Below are 11,446 nucleotides of genomic sequence, written 5' to 3' on the forward strand. Positions count from 1 at the left end.
ATTCTGCTCTATAAATGCAGCTTTAAATGCTTCTTTAAATGTAGAGAGAAACTCAAGCTTTATAATATAATTTAGGCTGTTCTATATAAAGCTTTTAATCTAACGTCTATACAAAAGCTTTAGTAGAGCAAAGCAGCTAACATTAAGTAGCTAAAGAATGTACGAGGAGTGTAGTAGTATATAGAGGGTGATTATCTTCCGTTCTATATAGTAGTGTTGGAATTAAGCTAAGAGGTGGCTCTTATGCCTATTAAGAATAAGAAGGCGATAGGTTCTAACTATATAAGCATTTATATGCTAATTGAAGTGTTGAATCTACTTATACCTAATTGAATTTAAAGTCTACCTATTCTCACTTAGCGTAATCACCTAATCGTCTAACAATCCTAAGTCCTTATACTAAGTAGAGAGGTGATTCTATGCCTTAAAAATAATAAACGGTAGGAGTGCCTATCTATACAAATTAACACCTTAGATAATTAACACCTACTCTCTATTCCCTAGCTATATAGTCTTTAGACAGCTCTTTACTTCTAAGCTTATAACTACCTTTATAGTACTAATAACTCCTATTGCAAAACCTACTTCATTAACGTTGTAGATGTCCTGCTCTAAGATGCTATATTTTGCAACTATATTTTGTACAAGAGAGAACTACTCTTAAATTATCTTAGGATCTTTACATTTTGCTCGTTTATAATCGTACCTCCAACTAAACTTTAATTTAATTTCTATACAACGCTTTATAAAGCTAGTAGCCTAGTTTATCCTAATAGGGCTCTTGCCTCGTTTAGAGAGTAGAAGGTCTGCCATTTCTTGCACAGCTTGTAGCTAGGGTAGAAACCTATGTAAATCTAGGTTGAGGATGTATTAAACAAGAGCTAACTCTTCGTATAGAGTTAATTTTCGTAAGTTAGGGGTAGAATCGCGTTGAGAAGTCATGCTGTAAATCCAATTACATAAGGTTGTTTAGGGGATATTGTACAATGCTGCAGCTGCTTAAACGCTTTAAAATTAGCCTTGCTTAATTACATAGATAGCTAATAGTATTCTACCCTCTTAATTAGAGGATTAGGCTTGTGTTAGTTGTAGCATTGTTAACTATAGATGGGTTGACACGTTTTGGTGTTCTAGTAGGCGACTCGCCTATGTAGGCAACTTGCCTATGAAATACGTTAATATATAATAAAATACTATATTAAGTTAAGTATAAAGCTCCTATCTAAGAACTAACTATCTACTTATATAGTAGTAATATACTAAAGGGAATAGTTAGAATAGTAAACTCTATTACTATTCTTACTATTTCTACTATTCTATTAATAAGGCTTTCTATTCTCTAGTATCTATAACCCTTCTAGTGCCTACTCTATCTAGTGCCTAATACTTATTAGGTACTTATTTAGATTCTAGTGCCTACTTATTAGTGTAACGCTAAGGTCCTAAGGCTAGGATATTATAAAGGTTTTGTTATGTTAGTTTACTTAATAGAGGAGGTAGGGGATTAGATATAAGGGCTTTTGTAAAACATGCTACTAGTATATAACAAATACTATATTAAGTTAAGCACGAAGCTCCTATCTAAGAACTAACTATCTACTTATATAGTAGTGTCGTGCCTATTGCTATAAAGGACTATTATAGTCCATTATAGTCCTAACCTACATAGGACCATTGTGGTCCTGCGTAGTCTATCACGTGATACTAGAATCCCCCTAGCCTCTTTTTAACTAATGGTTGCCTGTTCTCGTATGCAGTTCCACATCCAATCCCCTTGTTGACACTAATGGTGGGGCTAGCCGTAACATTAAGGTGGGCAGATACTTTATGGCTTCCATTGTGCTTTGGTCTGGTGGGATTTTTATGGGCCCTTTTTTATAGCATGCCAAGAGACCCGCAGTTGCCGCCCCACACATACTACAGTATCTTGTAACCCATATAGCCGCATCTGTCTCTCGGGTACGGTAGAATCAGCTTTCCGCCGCCGGTAATGTCTAGACTTATCTTCGGTTATTGCGAGGTGGAATATTGGAAAGGCAACAAAGTCTTTACGGGTCAGGATTATGCTGGTAACTATGGCCCGAGGCCTGGAACCCCGAACTCTACGACTTGCGTCGTTGTTGATGCCATAAATGATGCCTTTCTACCTTGTTTCGTGAGCAATTGATTATGATTCTTATCGTTAAGCATCATCTCTGGTTTGCCAAGTTGGTTGGTCACCGTCTAGCCTATTTCTCATGGGTTCTTTTATACCAGGTAGTATGAGGGCAGTGGTCTTCAAAGGCCCCTTTGAAGTCGAAGTTGTGACCAGAGCAACTCCTCATATTCGCGAGCCCACCGACGCGATTCTCAGGGTCTCCTCCACGGCTTTGTGCGGCAGCGACTTGGTACGTGATTCTAAAGTGACTCTTACACTGTAGAGACTGGCTTTACTGCCCTCCAAACTTCTCGGCATCTCACTTACTCGTGCGTAGCACTACTACCGAGGCCATCAGAAGTCAACGCCAGGGTTTGTCTGCGGGCATGAGACCGTCGGATACGTAGTGGCACTAGGCGATTCAGTTCGGAATTTTCAGATCGGTGACCATGTCGTCGTTCCATTCTCTACTGCCTGCGGCGACTGCTTTTATTGCAAGCAAGGCGAATCTAGTCGATGCTCAAAGGGCGTACTCTTCGGTTGCATCACACCCGCATTCACCGTCGATGGAGGACAAGCGGAATACGTCCGCGTGCCGCATGCCGCATCGTCGTTGGTAAAAGCCCCGCCCGGGATTCCAGAAGACATGCTCGTCCTGATGGCAGATGTCTTCCCGACAGGCTATTTCGCTGCTAGTCGCTTCCTCAAAGACCTACCTAAGACACAACAAGAAGATACTATAGCCGTAGTACTCGGCTGTGGGCCTGTAGGTATCTGCGCCATCGCATCAGCTATCTATCTCACAGGCGGCCAAGCCAAGGTCTTTGCTGTTGACTCTATCCCAGAACGGCTGGAGGCGGCTAAGAAACTAGGTGCAATCCCCGTCAACCTCTCCGACAATCCAGTCGAGAAGATCAAGGAAGCCTCGTCCGGTCGCGGTGCAGACGTCGTGATGGAAATTGTTGGCCATGCTGATGCCCTCGAACTCGCCTTTGATCTGGTCCGTCCTTTTGGCAAAATTTCGAGTGTGGGAGTGCACAATGAACAGATCAGTTTCCCGGGGTTTGCTTTATACTCGAGAAATGTAACGATGGTCTTCGGGCGGTGTCCTGTACGGAGTATATTTGACGAGACTGCTGCTGTGCTAGAGAAGTTGAAGGTCAAGCTTGGTTTTTTGTGCCAGAAGAAAATGTCTCTTGAAGAGGCGCCGGAGGCTTTCAAGTTGTTCGAGAAGCAGAAAGTACATAAGATTTTATTTAGCATATAGGGAATGCAGGCTCTTGGTTCAGAAATAGAAATCATGTAGTTAAGATCCATTACCTATGGCAGTTCTATGATAAGTTCATATGATGAGGGTCGACGATCAAGGAATAATTAAGCACCGTGCTTTCAGTCGAAGCAGTTGAGATTCAAGGCTAAGGATTGATCGATAGTGTAATAGGTGGTTATCACTGTAAAGTTTGTCGGACTTGGTTCTACGACACATGATTAAACAGAAAAGAATAGGATTCTTTGTATTTACTTTCAGCAGTGCCATTCTAAACGCAATTAAGCGGGATACAGAACAATTAAGAAGCAACTGCTGCTCCGTAGCCTTTGAAATCGCCCTTTTCAGCTAGTATAATGGGTAACTCTTCCGATAACAAAGATTCGAAAGTCGACTTCTCTTGGGGCTTCCACCCAAGAGCGCGCAATCTGTTGGCGCGATTCCTTGCATTTTGCCCAATGACTGCAACGGACCACTCTTGAAAAAGATCACTATAGAGATCACTTGAAATCTCCCTCGGTGTTGGATCTTGGATTTTGCCTCCCTGCTGAAGCGCCTTCCCAATCTCCTCGGCACATCTCTTCCATGAATATTCATCTCCGTTCTCGATGAAGAAATATGGGTTCTCGAGGACCTTCTCCCCAGACGTGGATTCCATATAATGCAGGATGGTCATGTAACCCCTTGCCAGATCAGAGACGTGAATTTGACCCCAGACTGATTTGCCTTTTCCAGCAAAACCGGCGTAGCCGTGCTTGAGCGCGAATCGAACCATTGTTGGGATCTGGATCGATAGGCGGTGTTCCTTACCAACCCCATAGATTACGGGCGGAAGCACAATCGAGATCTTAGCTTTGGCTCCAAGGGCGTCGCGACGCTTGAGGATGGCTAGGTCAATGGACCGATGTGGTGCGTCGTCAGCTACGCTATCAACCGTTTCTGGCTTGTCGTCCTCATATATCTTCTCACTGACATATTCACCGTTGGAATCGTCAGTGATGAGACTACAGCCGCTAGTATGGATGTAGATAGAGCTTTTTCCAGTCTTGGCACGCGCTCCGATACCGTCGAGGATAGAAACAGCTGATGGTTTATGGTCAGCTGTTGCAGTGTGTATAACGATATCGGCAGCGGCAGCTGCTTCGCGGATAGTGTCGCCATCGTCTAGCGATCCAAGTATAGTTTTGGATCCGAGCTTTTCAAGATCTGCCCTTGCTTCCTCTCTTCGAACCAGTATTGTTACCTGGTACCCTTCACGAAGGAGCTCTCCTAGGATTTCGAGCCCAATGAAACCTGGGCCAAGGAGGAAAACGGAGCCCTTGTCCGCCATAGTGAGTAGAATGAGGGGTTGATGGGGAGTGGATGAGTTGATGAGAATTCGCTATGAACTTTTGGCTGTGATTGCAATACACCAAGACTGTTATATCGACTGAATTTCAAAAAAGTTCACCCAGCATACAGCTATATAGTTTTGGTAGGCTACGTCACGGACGATTATACGCTAATAAATCCCACATATCTCTCTCATCCGATTTGATGGGTCTTAGAAGGAGAATATGATTAACAAGCACAGGTGGATATATATGGAGCAACACCGAATGATTTACAAGCGCTGCCTAAGACACTGTGGTCAGGTCAGACTTCAATGCGCATACCCGTAACCATCTGCCGCCCAACCGGCCCGAAAAATTCGGGGCTAGAGCAGGTAGGTAAATTCGGCAATTATGTAAGCTCGTAAAACAGAACGGAAGAAGCGGAGTGAAGTACAGGAATAAGCTCAAATAGCTCCGAAAGAATACCACTGCCACGTTAGCTTAGCAATCAAGTGTGGAGACAACTGACTACCCATGAAGTAGAAATAAGTATAATCGTCATGGTTCCGGCATGATTTCTTACACAAATTATCTACTGCATAGCCATACGTCCGAAATTTCTACTACTTATTATATTAGCCAATTCTTTGCTTTGGAAAGAGCTTCGCTATCGCTACAATGGGAGGAATTATTCATGTCGTCCAGCTTCAGTTCAAATCAGATGTTGGCAGTGAGAAAATTGATGATGTGCGTCCTTCTTTCCTCGTCGTGATGATACACGTATACGATCACTAAATCCCAATAGGTACTTGCGCAGCTAATAGCGCTGAAGGACAAGTGTGTTCTCCTAGACACCCAAAAGCCATACATCAAGTCAATCAGGGCCGGACCGGACAACTCAATTGAAGGAATGCAGGTATGTAGCCCGATAGCACAGCCTACCTTCAATTCTCGAGACCATTGGTTGGCGTTCGGTGAGCTGACTATGAAATCTTAAAAGAACGACTACACTCATATGATCATCACCGAATTCGAAAGTGTTGCGCACCGAGATTATTATGCGAAGAAAGACCCTGCCCATATGCTTTTGGCTACATCCCTGCCTCCATTCGTGAAGGGGTTGCAGGTACTCGACATCGCTGCATGATCATTTGAGTGGGTATTTTCTCTTTTTGGGGCGGGGGGGAAGGCGAGAATAAAATTAAGCTGCACTATCTCTATGGCTCTCAGTATATTGTGCAATAGTTCTAACAACACTAGAGCTATACTGGCAGGCTTGGCTTAAGTCGCTTGTAATGTAGCTTCGAGCTATATGTTGGCTCCTAATGCGGATCATCATATTCTAGTTCTTCAATATGAAATCATCGTTCTGTCTATGATTGACTTAAACAACCGAACATTATGAACCACATGAGGAGATAATTGCGTTATGATCCTGCTACGAAAGTACAACTCAAATCCTTTTTAATAACTCGATTGGCGAGGGTGATAATAGAACGTAACGACCTTCAATAATTGGTCTCAAAATGGCCCTGGGTATGCAGAAATGCGTTCTCATGCTATGAATCTATCTCTAAAGCCTTAGCTAGACAGTCTAGGCCACAATATATACATCGAGGAATTGATAACTTTGCACAAACTCGTAGAGGCCTTCACATCAATAAACACCGTTAATCTCTCAACAGAATCGTAACCTCAAAACCGCTTGAAGCCCTTCATGTCATCCTCTAGAATCTTCTGCACTGTCTTTCTGTACGGACCCAACCCACCAAACCAAAACATAGAAGTAGTCTTCTTACCCTGAATGTTGGCGCCAAATATCCAGGAATCGACTCTGCGGAACAGACTCTTCGAGCTCATCTCGTCACATAACTCTGTCCACTGCTTTTCTGCGTGAGGTTCGGCCTCTATAATGCCATTCTCGCAGGTGATACTGTTTGTGAGTCCGTTCGCGTGTCTGTTAACACCATTGAAGCTATTGTTGCCATCAGTGACTTTAGTATCATTTACTCCGTTGGCAACATTAGGAGCCCTGATCAGGGTTGAGGAACTCTTCTCTGCAGTGGCAATCAGGTCGGAGATGATCTCGACGTGACATTCGATCGCAGGAGGAAGGTTTGAGAATGGTCCATTTGGGCCGGTGATCATGAAGAGGTTGGGAAACTGGGGTACAGAGATTCCCAGATATGATGTCGGTCCGGTTTGAGCCCAATGGTCTTTCAAAGTGTGGCCGTTTCGCCCCTGAATCGCGATACGTGTGTAGTTACCATCAACGGCATCGAAGCCCGTTGCACAGATGATGACATCAAGTTCGTAAAGCGTGCCGTCCGCGGTCTTGATACCGGTTGGTGTTAGCTCGGTGATTGGGTTCGTCTTGATATCGACGACGTCAACATTATCACGGTTAAACTGCTCGTAATAACCAGTGTCACATAGAGGTCTCCTGGCATACCAGTCCGTGGGACAAAGCTTCCGAGCCTTCTCTGGATCCTTGACCGTCTGGCGAATCTTGTTCCTAATAAACTCACAGGCCACCTTGTTCGCTTCCTCATTTACAGTGATATCGCTGAAAGTCCAGAACATAAAGCGGAAACCATTCCCTTTCTGCCAAGCATCTTCGAAGATTTGCTCGCGCTCTTCGGGAGTGACGCTAAAGGTCGGGCGTTTGGTCTCCTCGAAACCATACGCAAACAAGCTGTTCTTAGCTTGGTCCCAAATTTCCCTATATGTCTTGTTGACGTGATTGCGGTGCTCGGCGGAGACTGGTCCATTTCCAGCGGGGACGCTGTATTGGGGGTTGCGTTGGAAGGAAATCAGTTGCTTGACCTCCTCAGCTTTTCCAAGTGCGGTTATGACCTGGATACCCGTGGAGCCGTTGCCAATGATTCCTACACGCTTCCCTTTGAGGTTCGCGTTCTCGGGCCATCTAGCTGTGTGGTAGAGTTCTCCTTCATATTTGTCGAGGTTGTGGATGTTTGGGAAATTGGTTTTTGATAGGAGGCCGAGCCCTGTCACAAGGTATTTGACTTTGAGGACTTCGTTCGTTGACAGCGTAACGAACCATTTGCGCTCCTCATCGCTCCATTGTGCAGCTAGTAACTCTGTTTTGAGTTGAAAGTGCTTCCGCAGGTTGTATTTCTTAACAACGTGCTTGAGATATCCTAAGATCTCATCGGCTTGGAGATAGTGGCTATCCCACGGGTACGTCTCAAGATCTTCCTCGTCCCAGGAATATCTGTAGAGGAATGATTGGGTACTACTTATATTAGCTGAATACTTTGTCGTGGAGACAGCAGCACAATGCAGTGCCCCTAGAAGTGCGCTTACTCGGACATGGCTCCTGGATATCGGTTCCAGTACCAAGTGCCTCCGACATCATCTGCTATATCAATAGCCCTAACATTTAAACCCTGATCAAGAAGTTTTTTAAGTTGGTAGATGCCGCCAAAGCCGGCACCAACAACTAAAGCATCAAGATACTGTGGCTCCATTGTGATCGCTGTCTCAATGGTCGATTAATGAATTTGACTATTAAATGACGAGAGAGTGTGAGAGGAGATGGAGAAAGGAAGACGAGAGAAACGGGATGGACCACCGTGCGAGTCATACCATAATATATCCTAATACATAAAGTGATATCGCCCTACACTCGGGGCCGCGCGCGGGGAAGTCCCTGTTTGATGGGGTAGATATCTGCTAATCGCTTTTTGTCCGTCTGTCTCGAGCATGGGAAACTAAATGCAACCCCCGCTTTCGAGAACGCTGGTGCGGCGTTCTCCAAAGCGGGGGTTCTCCAAGGCTGGGGTAACGCTTAAGCAATAGTGCCAGCGCACGCGGGACAGCCAAGATTCTACTTCCGACTCCACTTAACCCGAACTGCTTCGGCTGTGTCATTTAGCCGACGCTTAACTGTTTGCTGAGAGCATATAGCCGTTGCTTCATTCTTCACCCGTGACGCTGCGAAGGCCGCGACGGTGACAGTTGCATGCGTGAGAATCCGGCGCTAGGGTACGACAAAGTTGCGAATAAAGAGGTTACGTCGTTGTTAGCGCATTATCAGAATGGTAGAAGGTATCTAAGACTCCACGTTGGCCTGTGCAGATTATATATGAGTACACCATTCGACACGAAGCTAGCCATAGAATAATGTCAGTGCCATCGTTGCCCTTTCACGCCGGAGAACGGCCGGCTTAAGATGCCATATCCAGATATGTTGCAAGTGCCTCAGCCTTGCTGGACATGCACATCCTGCCGGGCGCCACGACGGACCAATAGAAACCAGAGCCTCACTAGCTTCACGGCCATCTTTACTGATGACTGGAACCGATCCTTTAACTCTAAGAATCATCGGCCGCGGCGGCGGAGATTTGCCAGAAGCGGGGAAACGATCTCATGTTTCGCTCCCGTCTTCTGTGAAGACTGGAAAGATGACGAGGATGAAGTTGAAGCAGCTGCACCTGCTTATGAATATGTCCCTCCTCAGAAATGCCGCCCTTTCATAAGGGACATCGGCTGTAAAAGAAAAAGCGGTGCCGACGACTTCGCGGGTTCCCTGACCTCAATATGGCGTCCTGATAAAGGACAGTATGAAGAACACTATAACTCGTGGACGGCCACATCTCCCACGCCCCAACAAAACCAATTCGAAGAGTCCGCGCCGTCATCACGAGCGACTCCGGGATGTCTCACCCCACCATTCATAATACCCGTCAGCGATGAAGAAACTTTCGTGGAAGGACGCGCAAGACCAGAACATCCATCGCAAAGCCTGCCAAGCTTAGTGCACCCCGGGTTTATCGACATCGCAACTGAAATGGAGAGATGTCCGTATCCGACGTCAGTAGCAGATGAATCAGGAGACCCTTTTCCTGCGCTCACGGACCCGTTCATCAAGGGCGAAGACATTGTGGTACCCCTAAGAGATGATATACCTGACCAACACTGGTTCCTGGGGGATGACAGTGGGGCTGGAGACGGGGGGTTCGACCATTGGGACCGATTTATAGAATGGAGTATTAGGGCTCGTGGCCGCCGTGAACGTGAGGACTTTCAGGATTTGAGTACTTCGCGGGAGATGAGCGTCGAGCATGATTTTGAGGAGTTTATTTAGTATTAGCTAGTTATCCATCTTCTACAATACACTAGTATCAAAGGGAAAAGCAGTAGATAGTCCTTTAACTAGGCGAACTTTGCAAAAGACAAATATAAGAGATTTGACACGCTAGATCAGGCCTTAGAGACATAGAATATTTAAAAAAAAAGATATCTGTACTTTACAGAGATAACGTAATTCACAAGCGAACGGATCACTAAAACACCAAAATTGACTATTACTGCCTACTACTACACTACCACCCTACATAATAACCCTTATTTGATCGCAATTGATTCCTAGCGCCTCTCGCACGTACGAGCATTATGCCCCATATTACCACATGTGCCACATCGTCGCTGTCGGCCTATAGAACCCCCCTGCCGAGTAGTCTTACTTGCCACCTCCGTACGGACTTAAGCATTAACCTTAGCACTCTAAAGTATATCCTCTCCCTCTTATATAGAGAGGCTTCCCCCTTACATTATACACCTCTTACGCTTCCTTTACCTCCTCTTTTTCTGTTCATTTGCTGCCTATAGAGCCTTAACTTCTACCTTAAGTAGAATAGTAGAATGCATTATCATTTCCGCCCCTTTAACAAGGTAGCTAACAGCATTATTAATTAAGGTAGGAGAGCTGTTCTAATGTTGTATAATGTAGTTCTTAATGTGCTCTATTTGAAAGTTAAGCTCCTATATAGTTTAAAGAGTCTTTAAAGTCTAATTGCTACTCTTAACTATAGAAGGAGTTAGAGTCCTTAAGCGTAGATTTAAGTAAGAGAGGACATTCTAGAGCTTGTATAGAACTAGTCCTATAGCTTAGAATCTGCTCTTAATGTTCTGCTCTATAAATGTAGCTTTAAATGCTTCTTTAAATGTAGAGAGGAACTTAAGCTTTATAATGTAGTTTAGCTAGTTCTATATAAAGGTTTTAATCTACTTTCTATATAAAAGCTTTAGTAGCGTAAAGCAGCTTACATTAAGAGGCTAAAGAATGTGTAATGAGTATAGTAGTATATAAAGGGTAATTATCTTCTACTTTATATAGTAGTGTTAAAATTAAGTAGAGAGGTAGCTCTTATGTCTGTTAAGAATAAGAAGGTAATAGGTTCTAATTATACAAGCATTTATATGCTAATTAAAGTGTTAAATCTACTTATACCTAATTAAATTTAACGTCTACCTATTCTTACTTAGTGTAATTACCTAATCGTCTAGCAATCCTATGTCCTTATACTATGTAGAGAGGTAATTCTATGCTTTAAAAATAATAAATAGTAGGAGTGCCCATCTATACAAATTAACACCTTAGATAATTAACACCTACTCTCTATTCCCTAGCTATATAGTCTTTAGACAGCTCTTTGCTTCTAAGCTTATAACTACCTTTATAGTAGCAATAACTCCTATTGCAAAACCTACTTCATTAAAGTTGTAGATATCCTACTCTAAGATTCTATATTTTACAACTATGTTTTGTACGAGGGAGAACTACCCTTTAATTATCTTAGGATCTTCGCATTTTACTCGTTTATAATCGTACTTCTAACTGAACTTTACTTTGATTTCTATACGACGCTTAATGAAGTTAGTAGTCTAGTTTATCCTAATAGGGCTCTTGCCTCGTTTAGAGAG

At 43.9% G+C, this 11,446-nt stretch overlaps 5 protein-coding genes across 5 annotated transcripts; 3 read left to right on the forward strand and 2 right to left on the reverse strand.

Moving 5' to 3' along the window:
• Positions 1-1,925: 1,925 nt before the first annotated feature.
• On the forward strand, positions 1,926-3,441 carry VE01_10315 (uncharacterized protein). The gene is made up of 2 exons (XM_018279718.2): positions 1,926-2,387; positions 2,475-3,441. The coding sequence occupies exons 1-2, from the start codon at positions 2,238-2,240 to the stop codon at positions 3,402-3,404; spliced, it is 1,080 nt and encodes a 359-aa protein (XP_018125388.1). The 5' UTR covers positions 1,926-2,237; the 3' UTR covers positions 3,405-3,441.
• Positions 3,442-3,635: 194 nt separating this feature from the next.
• Positions 3,636-4,824, reverse strand: VE01_10316 (uncharacterized protein). Its single transcript, XM_018279719.2, has one exon. It carries the CDS (start codon positions 4,732-4,734, stop codon positions 3,706-3,708), a length of 1,029 nt encoding a protein of 342 aa, XP_018125409.1. The 5' UTR covers positions 4,735-4,824; the 3' UTR covers positions 3,636-3,705.
• Positions 4,825-5,192: 368 nt separating this feature from the next.
• VE01_10317 (uncharacterized protein) lies at positions 5,193-6,096 on the forward strand. Its single transcript, XM_018279720.2, has 3 exons — positions 5,193-5,464; positions 5,523-5,633; positions 5,718-6,096. The coding sequence occupies exons 1-3, from the start codon at positions 5,396-5,398 to the stop codon at positions 5,862-5,864; spliced, it is 327 nt and encodes a 108-aa protein (XP_018125410.1). The 5' UTR covers positions 5,193-5,395; the 3' UTR covers positions 5,865-6,096.
• Positions 6,097-6,331: 235 nt separating this feature from the next.
• VE01_10318 (uncharacterized protein) lies at positions 6,332-8,431 on the reverse strand. The gene is made up of 3 exons (XM_018279721.2): positions 8,327-8,431; positions 8,045-8,245; positions 6,332-7,973 (listed from the first exon to the last, which is right to left on the reverse strand). The coding sequence occupies exons 2-3, from the start codon at positions 8,206-8,208 to the stop codon at positions 6,413-6,415; spliced, it is 1,725 nt and encodes a 574-aa protein (XP_018125408.1). The 5' UTR covers positions 8,209-8,245; positions 8,327-8,431; the 3' UTR covers positions 6,332-6,412.
• A 481-nt stretch (positions 8,432-8,912) lies between these two features.
• On the forward strand, positions 8,913-9,873 carry VE01_10319 (uncharacterized protein; the record flags this gene model as incomplete). Its single annotated transcript, XM_018279722.2, has 1 exon — positions 8,913-9,873. One exon carries the CDS (start codon positions 8,913-8,915, stop codon positions 9,825-9,827), a length of 915 nt encoding a protein of 304 aa, XP_018125387.1. The 3' UTR covers positions 9,828-9,873.
• Between the last annotated feature and the right edge of the window lie 1,573 nt (positions 9,874-11,446).

Source organism: Pseudogymnoascus verrucosus (assembly GCF_001662655.1).
Source record: "Pseudogymnoascus verrucosus strain UAMH 10579 unplaced genomic scaffold scaffold_78, whole genome shotgun sequence".
Classification (NCBI taxonomy): domain Eukaryota; kingdom Fungi; phylum Ascomycota; class Leotiomycetes; order Thelebolales; family Thelebolaceae; genus Pseudogymnoascus; species Pseudogymnoascus verrucosus.